The following is a 15951-nucleotide window of genomic DNA, read 5'->3' on the forward strand; positions in this document are numbered from 1 at the left end:
ATACAGCAACTAAGAGTTCACATGCCGCCAAGGAAGGCCAAAGACACCGCGTCTCACAAATAAGACCCAGCCTAGCCAAATAAACAAATAAATACTTAAGGAAAGGGGAAATACAAGACAGGCAGACCCTCCAGCTGGTGTGCTGTACCTCCCTTTGGCTCCTGGCATCTGTCTGAGGAATGGGGACCGCTTAGTTTTGGACATGAACCTATGTCTTCTTGCTCAGGTAAGATGTCAACTCCTCCTCACCCTGACTGCAGGCAAAGGCCCCTGCTTAATGACTCAGGTCCAGAGGTTCTGCCCACCCCCACCCCCATACCACAGTTGCTGTGGGTCTTTGTATGACCAAGCTGGCCCAGATTCCAAAGGATCCATGAGCTTGTATGTCTTGAACTCCTTCCCTACCTCCTCTGCTGCCTCCTCTAGCTACTCCCCAAAACATAAAAAGGGGACAAAATGGTGGAAGTAGCAAAGGCCGGGAAACAGTGAGAGACTCTGCAGGAAGGAAGCATGGTCTTTCACCCTGACGTTGCCTCTAAGACCCCAAGCAGAGAATGCACTTGGGGTCTGATAAGGGGGTGGGGGGTGCCCAGCTCCTCTTCTCAATCCCTGAAAGCGGGTCAGGGTCAGAAAGGATGTGGGATCCCTCAAGGATCCATCAAGAACAAAGATGAGCCACCTGTGAGCTAGTTCCACTGGCTACGCACTCACTACCTGACTTCGCCCATCTCTTTGTTACCCCACCCAGAAGGCCACCTCTAGCCACCAACCTGGTGCAAAGACCAAGATACAGGCTGAGTGCTGGACTGCAGGCTCCTCCAAAGCCTTCATTCTTCCCCTTAACGTGACCCTAGCATTCCGCCCTGTACCCAAGACAGGGGCATGCTCCTAACACCACACACCAGAGATTTACCCACTTAAAGGGCCACAGGTAGTCTCCCCAAAGTCCTACACAACCCACTCATAGATGACTGGAGCCACAAATTGCTCCAACTTCATTTATCACCATAACGAGGTAAGATCAGGAAGAGCCCTGTCCCAAAGACACACTTCAGGTTGGCCACCAGTGAGATTCCAAAAGTGAGCTTTCAAAGCAAACAGGAACAGCATCCTTGTCATTAAAGCAACGGCTCTAAAAAAAACAGACCTGTGTGTGCACGCATGTGTTTGTCTGGTGTGTGTGCACACGCTGATCAGGGAACCTTCAGAGAGTCTCTGGGGGCCAGGACTGAAGATGCTTGCAAGGAGAATGGCTGAATGCACAACTACTTCAGAGGGGGAAGAATATTCATTCAATTTTACTGGAGAGGCATCTTACAAAGTAAACAGAGAGAGTGAAATAGATAAAAGAGAAAAAAAAAAAGAGGACAACTGGGGAACAGAGAAAAGAAGAAGATCTGATTAAACAACAGTGTAATCAGGACTTAAGGACTTCAACTGCTGAGCCAAGAACACGACAGTAAAAGGGGGAAGATGCGAGGCCCGTCTCGTCATTTCTGCTCTCAGAAATGAAGAAGCACTGCGTTCCAGAGGGAAACTGCAGGCAGCCTTTTCAAGTATAAAGTTGGAAAAGAAGTATCTCACAAAAATACTTTCCATGAAGTGGAGAAGCAGGAGACGGCGGTGTTGCCTACGTTACAGGAGGACACCCTGTCCTCTACAACATTCCTATGTGGTTAACAGATTCCACACAGCCGTTACCGAAAAACACAACTGACCATATCAGGCAAGGGTCAACCAAATTTTTTCCATAAAGGGCCACAGAATAAATGAAGCTCTGCAGGTGTATAGGCTCTGCTGAGTGCCATAAAATAATGTGTTAAATGAATGTGGCTGCATTCCAATAAAACTTTATTTACAAAAACAAGTTGGGGGCCAGATTTGGTCCACAGGCTGGAAACTGTGGACCCCTGACTGCTAACCTTGGCCGCACATTGAAATTGCTCACTGTCCAGTCCAGAGCTTTAAAAAAAAAACCAAAACCCTGACTACTTGGCCCCATCCCCAGAGACTGAATTCACCAGCATGCGGGGAGGCCTAAGCACTGGCCATATAAAGCTTCCCCAGGTGTTCACAACTGGCAGGCAAGGCTGTAAGCCCCTGTATTTGGACCAACGTTGTCTGTGAGGAAAGAAAATGCCTCACGATTAGCCTTAACCCTTATGCACCTTGTATGAAACCTTGGGGTTCATACAAACAGATCTACACATCACCAAAATAATCCAGTATGAGCACGTGTGTGCACCTGTGTGTGTCTACACTGCGTGGTTTTGTTTTGTTTTTGCACGTGCGCTCAGTCATGTCTGAGTCTTTGCAACCCTATGGACTGCAGCGCACCAGGCTCCTCTGTCCACGAGATTTCCCAGGCAGGAATACTGGAATGGACGGCCACTTCCTTCTCCAGGGGATCTCCCTGACCCAGGAACCCGCACTGACGGGAGGATTCTTCACCACAGAGCCACCCGGGAAGCCTTATGGGCATGCTGCCTCATTTGCGTGCCTACGTAAGGGCAATCCCTTACCTTTAGCCTAAGATTGAACATTCATAATCAAGAAGAATGAAAAGATAAAGCACTTCTCCATTGTGATGTTTATTCTAACGAGACACCACCAAAAGCCAGGGAGGGGGCTGCTCCAGGGTCCCTGAGAGCGGACCTTCAGGAGTTAAGCCAGATGTAATTATCTTTCTCAAACTTTCAGCTGTGTGTGGACTCAACTGTCCTCCGCAGGGAGAAAAGATGAGCTTCTCTTTCTTATTTAGCTCCTAGTGGCTTATCAGGACTCCTTCCACTTCTGCCCTTCTATATCGGGAATATCTGCAGAATCCACCCTGGCTGTCAACATTTTGAACTTCTCAGCTGATAGGAAGACAGCTTAGGCTATAAATGGAAACCAGGGATTGAAAAAAAAAAAAAACACCCACGCTAGAGAAACAAGGCACGATCCTCACATTGCTGGAGGGAGCATAAATCAGAACCACCCTTCAGAGGGCAATCTGGCAATATCTTTCCAAATGTCAGCAGCTCGAGGCCTCTGACCTGCAGCTCCACTTCTAGGAACATATCCTGTTTTTAGATCTGTTCACTACCACCTGGGCAGAAGGGTCTTCCTCACAGCTGTTTCCAACAGCAAAAATGGAGATCTACTCAATAACTAAAGTGCCTGGATGAATAAGTTACTGGTCACCTTTAAAGGGAATAAAATACAGCCGCTAAAATAACAGCAGCATAGCTCTCTGTGTGGTGATATGGAAAGCCCATCTGTTTAACGAAAAGGAAAATAGTCAGTCAAGGACATGAGCACTGGTGCGAGGCAGAAAAGGAGGAAAGGAAATGCAAATACTAATATATGTGTTCTCGGGCTTCTTGGTGTGGGCATTTGGGCCTAGCGGGGTGGAGGTAGGGGGCCAGGAGGGGTTCTGGCACTGCAGAATGTTTGACAGCAACCCTGACCTCCACCCACTAGACGGCAGCACTCACGGCCCAGCTGGGACAATAAAAAGGGGTCCAGGGGATTCCCTGGAGGTCCAGTGGTTAGGACTCCACCTTCCAGCAGGGAGCACAGGTTTGATCCCCGGTCGGGGTACTAAGATCCCACATGAGATACACAGTGCAGCGTCCCGACCTGGACTCCTTGCTTCAAAAGTGTGTAGACGTTGCTAACTGGGGACCAGATCACCCAGACTGATGTCTAAAAGAGCTCTCCAAGGAGACTAAATAGAGCCAACAGGGGCAGAGGGTGGACCAAACAAAGGAGCCAACACTGGTCGCTCTCTTTCTCAGCAGGCAGCAGGGGGAGGATGAAGAGAGGAACAGGTGATCAGAGGTGACAGGTGTGGACTGCCTTTTCATTCATCATCTTTCTATACTCTGACTTGGAGAAGGGAATGCCAATCCACTCCACCATCCTTGCCTGAAGCATCTCCATGGACAGAAGAGCCTGGCAGGCTACAGACCATGGGATCGTACTTTGACTATTTGTTCCCGGTGTGCATTCATTACTTATAAAAACAATTTTTTTTCTTCAATTGTGTGATTCTGCAAAAGTCAAAACACACTAACAAACAGCCAAGCCATCCCTGTGGTGTCCTGAGAGAAGACAAGCCAGCTTAGACGTATGACAGACTAAAATCCCACGGCCTAAGGCTCCAGCCACAAGAGAAACAGCCATCACAACAAAATGTTTTAAGGGCGCTTCCTTGGCAGTCAGTGGTTAAGACAAAGTTTTCACTGCAGGGGGCACAGGTTCCATCTCCGATCCGGGAACTAAGATCCTGCATGCCATGAATCATGCACCTCCCCCCGCCACAAAAAGTTTTAAAACAAAAATATAAGCACTTCTTTTTAAACTAAAAAAAAAAAGAACTCCTTTATTCAAAAGACATAGGCATACTATAAAGAATGGTCTTTCAGGAGGCACAAGATAACGGTTCCTTCAAAGGAAAATCTTTAGACAAGACACCCGGGCAGATGCTCTTATCAATCAGTAAAGCAGAGATCTTCCTCACCTCATTCACTCTTAAAAAAAATCAAGACAACATCTGGACAACCGGGGTACCCAGCCCCGCATCCACATCCTCAAAGAAGGCCTGGCCTCCACAGTCTTGCCCCCTGCTGGTGACAGCAACAGTGGAAGAATAAACCAGAGGCAAGTTTTCGGGTCTGAGGACGTTTCATCATCGGCATCTCTGACGGGGCATCGAGGCACATTTTGTCACTAACAGTATGACTAACTGCTGAGTCTGTTGAGCCCAAAGCAAACACCGTGCATGAGACAGGAGGAGAGAAGGTTCCCAGAAAAAGCAAAAAGGAGTCGAGGTGAAGGAAAGAAACACACACCCCACCCCACCTCCATCCCACCACGTGCCACAAGCATATTCTTATTCAGGACTCATCTTATTAACTGCCAGAAGGGCACAGAAGGAGCCAGAACCATCTGCCTAACTTGGCTCCTTATTTTAGAGCAGAAGAAGGGGCCCAAGACAGCAAGTGAGGCCCAGTGTATCAGCAAGCAGGGCCTTCCCCTCCGTCATGCTGTAAAATAAACCATAACAGTATCCAACTGGTATCTAACCAGTGGGCTGGCTATATTTTTGGTTGTACTTGTTTCTTTGGTCTAAAAGGTGATGGGTGGCTTGGTTTATTTACTTACTTCCTTGTTTATCTATTTTAATTTGCTGCCGGGATTTTAGTTCCCTGAAGTGAAGTCGCTCAGCCATGTCCGACTCGTAGTGACCCCATGGACTGCAGCCTACCAAGCTCCTCCGTCCATGGGATTTTCCAGGCAAGAGTACTGGAGTGGGTTGCCATTTCCTTCTCCAGGGGATCTTCCCGACCCAGGGATCGAACCCGGGTCTCCCGCATTGTAGACAGACGCTTTACCATCTGAGCCACCAGGGAAGTTCCCTGAGCAGGGATCAAACTCGCCCTTGGTAGTGAAAGCACAGTCCTAGACACTGAACCTCCAGGAAATCCCCAAACAGAGGTTTTTAATGAAACTGATGGTCAACTTTTAAAACCTAGAAGAGTTCATACTAAAAACCTGGATTTCTGTTTTCTTAAAAATTCAGGGTTGGACAAGTACAAGTTCAATGGGTGGGAGCAGCTTCCTTGAAAAACGCACTTTGTGCTTCATTCCACTGCCATCCAAATCCTCACCTGATCCTTGACCCCTACAGCTGGGCCAACTAACCCTACAGCACTAAGCGGTAAGAGCCCACGAGAGTGAAAATATGCCCTGTCCTGCAGCACTGCAGTTCACGTGTCTTGATTAAAAACACAAGCTACACACGGCAGACAGACCCAAATCTAAAGGCCAAACTCAACCACAAACCATGTGTGATCCTGGGAGGTAACTTTATTTCTCTGTGCAATGGTGCTATTACCTTACCTTGAAGGTCACTGTATATTTTTTAATAGTTTTCAAACACAGAGAGTAAAATTCACTTTTTGGAGAATGCATCAATTTTAACACCTGCGCAGATTCGAGTAACCACCAGGACAAACAGGATGCAGAACAATTCCCTCTACCAAAGAGTTCCTTTGTGATGTATAGTCAAACCCTCCCCAACTCCAGGCAATAACTGATCTTTTTTCTATCTGCATAATTTTGCCTTTTCTAGTTTTTGGTTTTGTTTTGCTTTTTAATGAAACACTATTTTGTTAGACAGAATAATGTCATTATTATCCCTGGCACTCTCACTTCTCTCTGCTCAAAATAGTTACGGGGATGCCAGACATCAAGTGCCATGAGAATTATTATTTCCCTCCACTTTCTGATTTTTCTACCCATTCACAGCACTTTTCACCAGTCCCTATCTGATCCTCTTGGCATCGGGTAACTGAAACGCCAGGCCATAAACTGCCAACATTGCCAACGCTTTTGTCTCTACTGACATGAAGCCTATGTCCCAGGAATGGAAGGAGCTGGCAGGGAGCTTCTGCAAAGAGAGCCTGGGACTCCACTGTGCCCACCACCGATACACACGCCAGGAGAAAACCTTTCTCTCCCACCGCATGACTCAAGTCAAACAGAAAGACCCAGAGCACGGCACAGATGCCCAAGGACAGCCTCGTTTAGGGAAGGAGCTAGTCCTGCCACACATGACAGGCAATTAGGAAGGGTGACTGTGAGAACGCCTCCATACAGCTTTCTTTTTGAGGCTGTGGAGGAGAGTGTGAGAAAGCACACCACACTGCTGAGAACGGGAGTGATCCCCAGGGGCGCAGATGGGTCCTCGTGTGTTCAAATAAGGAGTTCCCACCAGCCAACCTGAGCGGGAACCCCTCAAGCCACTGCCCAGCCTGTCCTGTCACTTCTGGGCCGGACAATCAGGTGATGGGGGTGAACATGGCCTCGGCCTCTGTGGGGACAGAGACGCGCCCCAGCCCCGCCACCTCTGCCTCTGCAATCCCAGTCCCTTAGGGCCTCCTCTCCAGGCCTCAGCTCCTCCATCTGAAAATGGCATCTCAGGACAAGATGAGCCCAGAGGGCACTGACCACCAGAGGCTGTGAATTCAGGCTGGAGCATCACTCCACACAGGTGGCTTCCCCTCCCTCCCTGCTGCTGTTGCTAAGTCGCTTCAGTCATGTCTGACTCTGTGCGACCCCATAGACGGCAGCCCACCAGGCTCCCCGTCCCTGGGATTCTCCAGGCAAGAATACTGGAGTGGATTGCCATTTCCTTCTGTAATGCACGAAAGTGAAAAGTGAAAATGAAGTCGCTCAATCTTGTCCGACTCTTCGCAACCCCATGGACTGCACCCCATCAGGCTCCTCCGTCCATGGAATTTTCCAGGCAAGAGAACTGGAGTGGGGTGCCATTGCCCTCCCTCCCTAAAACCTGGTGTATTCAAAGGGCTCTGGATCATACACCCTGAGCGTTGCTTTCTGCTTGTCTCCTGCTCCTTTCTCAGTCTCCTCCGCTCACTTTTCCTAAGGTCTACATGGCAAGTGGGCTATCCTGATGGCTAAGAACCCGGCTGCCAATGCAGGAGACTCAGCTTCTATCCCTGGGTCAGGAAGATCCCCTGGAGAAGGAAACGGCAACCCACTCCAGTGTTCTTGCCTGGAAAATCCCATGGACAGAGGAGCCTGGGGGGCTACAGTCCGTGGGGTTGCAAAGAGTCAGACACGACTGACCGACTAAACACCAACATGGGCAGGTGGCTCCAGCCTCTCACTCTCTTTATGCTCTGGGCCAGGGTCTCTGAGCCTCAGCAGTGCCCCCATCGAGGCTGGACAATTCTCTGTCGTGGGGACTGTTTTGTGCACTGCAGAAAGTCTAGCAGCGTCCCTCCTTCCCCTAAGTTATGAGACCTACTGCTTTGAATCCAATCCCATGAAGAAATCAATATTCTCAGAATTACACGTTCTGCCCTGACCTGGCCTGATCCAGGCCTCCACCTGCCCTCATGCCCTCTCCACCTAGGAATCTAGCAGGCATCTCAAACTTACGAAATCGAAAACTGAACCCTTGGCTCCTATTTCTCCTGCTGTAACCAAATCTGTCAACCCAGGCACGATCCAGCAGATCTCCTTTGCGGGGCTCGCTCTGGATGCTGGTAGCAACAGCCTCCCCGCGAGCTACGACAACTGAAAAATGTGTCCAGACGTTGCCAAGTGTCCCCTGGGACGAGGTGGGGGGGGGGCTGTCCCTGGTGAAGAATGGCTGACACAGGCTAATTCCCAACACAGCACTCAGAGAGGTCCTTCTAAAATGCCCGGTCACATCACTCCTCTGCCCAGATGGCCCCACCTCAAAGTCCACAAGGTCACTGTGTTCTCTGACCTCAACACCTCACCTCCGCCCCTTCACCCACTGGGACGTGTCACTGGGCTTCCTTACCATTGCTACAACACACCAAGTTCAGACTGATCCTAAGGCCTTGACATTCCTCTTCCTTCTAGAATGTTCTTCCTCCTAATACTGGAATGGTTATCTTTCCTTGTCAGACAAACCCTTGATGGGATATCACATCCCCAGAGGCTTCCCCTAACCACTGCCTCTTGCTCCCCGCCGCCATCCTGCCCAGCTCTCCCCTTGTCGAAGGAACGCCTTTTACCTTCCATGACGACATGACCTGTCTTGGTTTTTTTTCAGTTTGATTATTATTTCTCCCTCTGTAGAACCTAGCTCCACAAGACAGCAAGGCCCACACTCACCGCTCTCTGCCTCAGGCCGAACACAGTGCACAGCACATAACAGATGCTCAATCAAAATCCGGGCTCATGATGCAATCAATTAATAAAATAACTTCACAGTTGAGTGTTTAGCACTCCTGGTGCCAAGTTTAGTTAAAGACTTTGACCTGAGATAATGCTTTCGGAAGAATCTACTGAGACTCAGTAAGTTTTTTTAAAAAGAAAGTAAATACTGATTCATAAAACAATAGATACTATGTGTATACAGATAACTTGAAATATACATTTTACACATGGAAGAACTGGGCTGCTGTGGTCAAGGGCAAGTAAGGTGGTAAACACTGGCCTCAAGTGTTTCACAGTCAAACAGCCTTGCATTTCAACAAGTCCTGAGCAATGCTCTGCCAGTTCCTTCTACTCATCTCTTCTCATCTCCATCCACTGTATCTTTTCAATATTCCGCACAGAGAAAAGAGTGGTTCAAGAACCACACACGAGGATTCCCCTGGTGGTGCAGTGGTTAAGACTCCATGCTTCTAATGCAGGGGGCACGGGTTCAACCCCTGGTCAGAGAACTAGGATCCCACATGGCCAAACACAAAGAAAATAAAATAAAAATACCAACCTTAAAAAAAAAGAACCACACACAAAAGAGGACATTTTAACTTGCAGAAACATGCACAGCTGCCACAGAAAGAAGCTTCCCAAAATTTCAACTGACCCAGGTTAAGATTCAGGATGCTTCCTGTGGTGGATGTCTTGTCCGTTTTTGTGGTGACTGGCGTTGATACTTGAGGAGAGAAAGGTTTTGGGCTGCCGGATAAACTCCCCGCTTGTCCTGTCTTGGTGGAGGCTGGTGAAGCTGAAAAAGCAGGTTACTTGTTAAAAGACAGATTTACAAATAAAGGAACATATCAAGCTTGTAGGTGTGGGGCAGAGAACAGAGTACAGAAACTGTATTTGATTTCAACGAGACCCCCAAAGCACCATGGAGGGGATGAAGCGGGAAGGGCTGGCCATTTATTTCGAGCAAAGAGCTTTAACCCAATGTTAAACCCTTAAAGCCACGAAGGAAAAAGGCCACCCCAGTCATTCTATTAAACACAAAGCTCTAAGACAAATCGGCTAAGCTGCCACTGAAATTGGTTTGGCCCATTCACGGGTGTAAATCTCAAAATAAAGAGCGATTAAACCGGCCCCCACCACAGTCCAGATGCAGAGGCCAGAGCCAGGCTTACAAATGGCATGTCATCCGTTTGTGGGAGACACAGGGGCCGTGCGCTCAGCCACTGCACCTGCCCCGGGGGCCAGCTTGACCCGCTGGGGGCTCGTGGGCTTCCCATTTCAAAGGTCCTGCGACGCTGAACGAAGCCAAACTCCACGCCAGATGGAGTGAGGGAGTGTCTGGTCAATTATCTGCCTCCTCACTGGGTTTCAAACTCTTATAGGACAGAGTCATACCTATGCCCGAGTCTTTTAAAAAGAAGTTAAAATTCCCTACTTACTGCTCCCCTGAGCCCTGTCCACTGGGTAGCGGGAGGCAGGACAGAAACCAAACCATTTAACAAAACAAAGAGTTCGAATGGGCCAACCGGAACCTGCCAAGAATCTCTGAGATACCGCCCCTTTGCTGCAATGGCTCTATACTACTGGGCTGTCCTGTTACTATAGACATGGGACAGGGAGTTTCCTGGTGGTCCAGTGGCTAAGACTCTGCACTCTCAGTGCAGAGGGCCCAGGTTCTACCCCCGGTCAGGGCACTCGATCCCATGTGTCGCAACTAAAGATCCTGAATGCCACAACTAAGACTCAGAGCAGCTGAAATAAACAAACATTAAAAAAACAAACAAACAACGTGTGACAGGCAACCAAATGATTGTCCATCCCCTCAGACGCACAGGAAACCTCAAGAAAGCTGTGGATGGTGAGGGGTTTAGAACTGAGACATCCCGGGGACTTCACATGTGCTTAGACACGCTGGTGGTGGGTTCTTGCCTTGGTTTCTTTATCTGCCAAACAGGGATCCTCAGAGTGAGGATTTAATGGATTTAACTCTACACCAGGTTCAGCCAGTCAACCTACATGAGGCAGCCCCAGCTCCAGGGCCAAGACCTGCCAATGCTATTTTTAACACAACACAGCGGGAAAGACTCTAGACGTAGGGAGCAACGGATCCAAGCACAGATCAGGAGCCAGAAGGCGAGGTTCAAATCCCAACTCTGTGGCTGACGTACAATGTGACTTTGGGCAAGTGACTTAATGTCTTCAAATCTCCTTTCCTGATGGCTACAAGGAGGGACACTGATAATATAATACAATAGGATCAATAAAAGTACCCAACTTGGGGACTTCCCTGGTGGTCCAGTGGCTAAGACTCCATGTCCCAAGGCGGGGGGCCTGGGTTCAATCCCTGGTCAGGGAACTAGATCCCACATTCCACAACTAAGAGTTCCCGTGCTGTAACTAAAGATCCCACATGCCACAATTAGAAGATCCTGAGTGCTGCAACTAGGAGCCGGCGCAGCCAAATAAGTAAAGTTTTCTAAAGTCACTAAAAAAACAACCAAAGAAGCACCTAACTCATCAACTATAAGGAACAAATAAATTCATCAATTATCTAAACAGTGCCTGATCTCTATTAAGTACTATATTACCATCTGCTATTAGTATCATATTATTTCCCCATTATTTCCCCATCAACCTCCAGGGTTTTGGTTTCAATCATCTAACCTGTGATTCTTAGCCAGGAGTGACTCTGCCCTCCAAGGAGCAGTGGGCAGTGTCTATAAACATTTTTGTTTGTCACAGCTGGGGAGGGAGGTGCTCTGGAATCTAGTAGGTAGAGACCAAGGATGCTGCTACACATCCTATGATGCATAACACAGCACCCCGCCTCAGAACAAATAATTATCTTTGGCCTCAAATGTTAACAGTGCTAAGGTTGATAAATCCATACAGGGATGAAGGAGGTGTGCCTCCAGGAAACCTTCACCTTATTTGCAAATAAGGTGAGGAGGCCAGAATGAGATAAGCAAATACATGCCAACTGGTGCTTAGCAAGTGCTCAATAAACATTTGACATTATCTTGAGAATTTAAATTGTTTAAAAATATAATCAGTTTTACTGGAAGGATTAAATGCCTGCCCCAGCACCTGGCAGACAACATCCTCTCAAATCATGACCCTGATTCCCACTTGTTCTCTAACTGCAGGCACTCCAACAAGCAGAAATGCTTGTCGCACAAAGAAGTAAGAATAAAGCAAGATAAAGGCATTTCAAAAGATGTAAGTAGTAAAAACAAAATCTTCAACATTAGGACTTTAAAATTATGATTATTCATTCATGTACGTTGTTTCCAAAAGAGATGAGCAGTGGCTGAAAACAGCAGAGTAGTGTGCTCCCTCCGCAAGGACTAAAGTCAAGGCCTTTTTAGTTGCATTCCCTTAATTAAAAGCACACAGCGCGGGCGGCTGCGACCGGCGCACACAGCGCGGCCGAGAGGAGCAACCCCACGTCCGAGATCAGGGGCAGAAGCCGGGAGGACCCCATGCCCGAGGGGCGGTAGCCAAGAGGAGTTACCCCACGTCCGAGGTCAGGGGCAGAAGCCGGGAGGACTCCATGCCCGAGGGGCGGCAGCCAAGAGGAGTTACCCCACGTCCGAGGTCAGGGGCAGAAGCCGGAGAACCCCATGCCCGAGGGGCGGCAGCCAAGAGGAGTTACCCTACGTCCGAGGTCAGGGGCAGTGGCCGAGAGTACCAGGCTGCGACGGCGCAGGAACGGCCAAGAGGAGCTACCCCACGTCCGAGATCAGGGGCAGCAGCCGAGGAGCTACCCTGCGTCCGAAGTCAGGGGCGGCAGCCGAGAGTGCCAGGCTGCAACAGCGAGGAGCAGCCGAGAGGACCTACCCCACGTCCGAGGCCGGGGGCGGCGGCGGGGAGGAGCTACCCCGCGTCTGAAGTCAGGGGCGGCGGTGGAGAGTGCCAGGCTGCAATAGCGCAGGAGCAGCGGAGAGGACCTACCCCACGTCCGACGCCAGGGGCGGCGGCGGGGAGGAGCTACCCCACGTCGAGCGATGGCTGCGCCGGCGCAGGAGGGCCTAGAGGAGCTATTCCACGTTCCAGGTCAGGAGGGGCGGCGGTGAGGAGATACCCCTCCTCCAAGGTAAGGAGCAGCGGCTGCACTTTGCTGGAGCAGCCCTGAAGAGATACCCCACGTCCAAGGTAGGAGAAACCCAAGTAAGACGGTAGGTGTTGCAAGAGGGCATCAGAGGGCAGAAACCATACTCACAGAAAACTAGTCAATCTAATCACACTAGGACCACAGCCTTGTCTAACTCAATGAAACTAAGCCATGCCCGTGGGGCCACCCAAGACAGGCGGGTCATGGTGGAGAGGTCTGACAGAATGTGGTCCACTGGACAAGGGATTGCCTTGAGAACCCCATGAACAGTATGAAAAGGCAAAATGATAGGATACTGAAAGAGGAATTCCCCAGGTCAGCAGGTGCTCAATATGCTACTGGAGATCAGTGGAGAAATAACTCCAGAAAGAATGAAGGGATGGAGCCAAAGCAAAAACAATACCCAGTTGTGGATGTGACTGGTGATAGAAGCAAGGTCTGATGCTGTAAAAAGCAATATTGCATAGGAACCTTGGATGTCAGGTCCATGAATCAAGGCAAATTGGAAGTGGTCAAACGAGATGGCAAGAGTGAACGTCAACATTCTACGAATCAGTGAACTAAAATGGACTGGAATGGGTGAATTTAACTCAGATGACCATTATATCTACTACTGTGGGCAGGAATCCCTCAGAAGAAATGGAGTAGCCATCATGATCAACAAAAGAGTCCAAAATGCAGTACTTGGATGCAATCTCAAAAACGACAGAATGCTCTCTGTTCGTTTCCAAGGCAAACCATTCAATATCACAGTAATCCAAGTCTATGCCCCAACCAGTAACGCTGAAGAAGCTGAAGTTGAACGGTTCTATGAAGACCTTTTATAACTAACACCCAAAAAAGACATCCTTTTCATTATAGGGGACTGGAATGCAAAAGTGGGAAGTCAAGAAACACCTGGAGTAACAGGCAAATTTGGCCTTGGAATACGGAATGAAGCAGGGCAAAGACTAATAGAGTTCTGCCAAGAAAATGCACTGGTCATAGCAAACACCCTCTTCCAACAACACAAGAGAAGACTCTACACATGGACATCACCAGATAGTCAACACTGAAATCAGATTGATTATATTCTTTGCAGCCAAAGATGGAGAAGCTCTATACAGTCAACAAAAACAAGACCAGGAGCTGACTGTGGCTCAGATCATGAACTCCTTATTGCCAAATTCAGACTGAAATTGAAGACAGTAGGGAAAACCAGTAGACCATTCAGGTAGGACTTAAATCAAATCCCTTATGATTATACAGTGGAAGTGAGAAATAGATTTAAGGAACTAGATCTGATAGATGGAGTGCCTGATGAACTATGGATGGAGGTTCGTGACACTGTACAGGAACCAGGGATCAAGACCATTCCATCAAGATCATGGAAAAGAAATGCAAAAAAGCAAAATGGCTGTCTGAGGAGGCCTTACAAATAGCTGTGAAAAGAAGAGAAGTGAAAAGCAAAGGAGAAAAGGAAAGATATAAGCATCTGAATGCAGAGTTCCAAAGAATAGCAAGAAGAGATAAGAAAGCCTTCCTCAGTGATCAATGCAAAACAACAGAATGGGAAAGACTAGAGATCTCTTCAAGAAAATTAAGAGATACCAAGGGAACATTTCATGCAAAGATAGGCTCGATAAAGGACAGGAATGGTATGGACCTAACAGAAGCAGAAGATATTAAGAAGAGGTGGCAAGAATACACAGAAGAACTGTACAAAAAAGAGCTTCACGACCCAGATAATCACGATGGTGTGATCACTCACCTAGAGCCAGACATCCTGGAATGTGAAGTCAAGTGGGCCTTAGAAAGCATCACTACGAACAAAGCTAGTGGAGGTGATGGAATTCCAGTGGAGCTATTTCAAATCCTGAAAGATGATGCTGTAAACGTGCTGCACTCAATATGCCAGCAAATTTGGAAAACTCAGCAGTGGCCACAGGACTAGAAAAGGTCAGTTTGCATTCCAATCCCAAAGAAAGGCAATGCCAAAGAATGCTCAAGCTACCGCACAGTTGCACTCATTTCACACGCTAGTAAAGTAATGCTCAAAATTCTCCAAGCCAGGCTTCAGCAATACGTGAACCGTGAACTTCCAGATGTTCAAGCTGGTTTTAGAAAAGGCAGAGGAACCAGAGATCAAAGTGCCAACATCCGCTGGATCATGGAAAAAGCAAGAGAGTTCCAGAAAAACATCTATTTCTGCTTTATTGACTATGCCAATGCCTTTGACTGTGTGGATCACAATAAACTATGGGAGATTCTGAAAGAGATGGGAATACCAGACCACCTGACCTGCCTCTTGAGAAACCTATATGCAGGTCAGGAAGCAACAGTTAGAACTGGACATGGAACAACAGACTGGTTCCAAATAGGAAAAGGAGTACATTAGGGCTGTATATTGTCACCCTGCTTATTTAACTTCTATGAAGAATACATCATGGGAAACACTGGGCTGGAAGAAGCACAAGCTGGAACCAAGATTGCCTGGAGAAATATCAATAACCTCAGATATGCAGATGACACCACCATTATGGCACAAAGTGAAGAGGAACTAAAAAGCCTCTTGATGAAAATGAAAGTAGAGAGTGAATAAGTTGGCTTAAAGCTCAACATTCAGAAAACGAAGATCATGGCATCTGGTCCCATCACTTCACGGGAAATAGAAGGGGAAACAGTGGAAACAGTGTCAGACTTTATTTATTTTTCTGGGCTCCAAAATCACTGCAGATGGTGACTGCAGCCATGAAATTAAAAGACACTTTCTCCTTGAAAGGAAAGTTATGACCAACCTAGATAGCATATTCAAAAGCAGAGACATTACTTTGCCAACAAAAGTCCATCTAGTCAAGGCTATGGTTTTTCCAGTGGTCATGTATGGATGTGAGAGTTGGGCTGTGAAGAAAGCTGAGCGCCGAAGAATTGATGCTTTTGAACTGTGGTGTTGGAGAAGACTCTTGAGAGTCCCTTGGACTGCAAGGAGATCAGCCCTGGGATTTCTTTGGAAGGAATGATGCTAAAGCTGAAACTCCAGTACTTTGGCCACCTCATGCGAAGGGTTGACTCATTGGAAAAGACTCTGATGCTGGGAGAGATTAGGGGCAGGAGGAGAAGGGGACGACAGAGGATGAGATGGCTGGATG

General features: G+C 48.1%; 1 protein-coding gene and 1 non-coding gene across 27 annotated transcripts in view; both read right to left on the reverse strand.

Moving 5' to 3' along the window:
• Positions 1-15951, reverse strand: part of ZMYND8 (zinc finger MYND-type containing 8) — a 125058-nt gene that overhangs the window by 31578 nt on the left and 77529 nt on the right. For 23 of the 26 annotated variants that reach the window (XM_061437862.1, XM_061437859.1, XM_061437857.1 and 20 more), the window contains one exon: positions 9365-9505. The exons of the other annotated variants lie outside the window; for them this stretch is intronic. In XM_061437862.1, the coding sequence (XP_061293846.1) occupies positions 9365-9505 (141 nt within the window). The remainder of the gene's footprint in view (positions 1-9364; positions 9506-15951) is intronic. 26 annotated transcript variants of the gene reach the window in all.
• On the reverse strand, positions 4026-4172 carry LOC133259950 (small nucleolar RNA SNORA79). Its single transcript, XR_009740616.1, has one exon. It is a non-coding gene; the product is annotated as a small nucleolar RNA SNORA79 (small nucleolar RNA).

Source organism: Bos javanicus, chromosome 13 (assembly GCF_032452875.1).
Source record: "Bos javanicus breed banteng chromosome 13, ARS-OSU_banteng_1.0, whole genome shotgun sequence".
Lineage (NCBI taxonomy): Eukaryota > Metazoa > Chordata > Mammalia > Artiodactyla > Bovidae > Bos > Bos javanicus.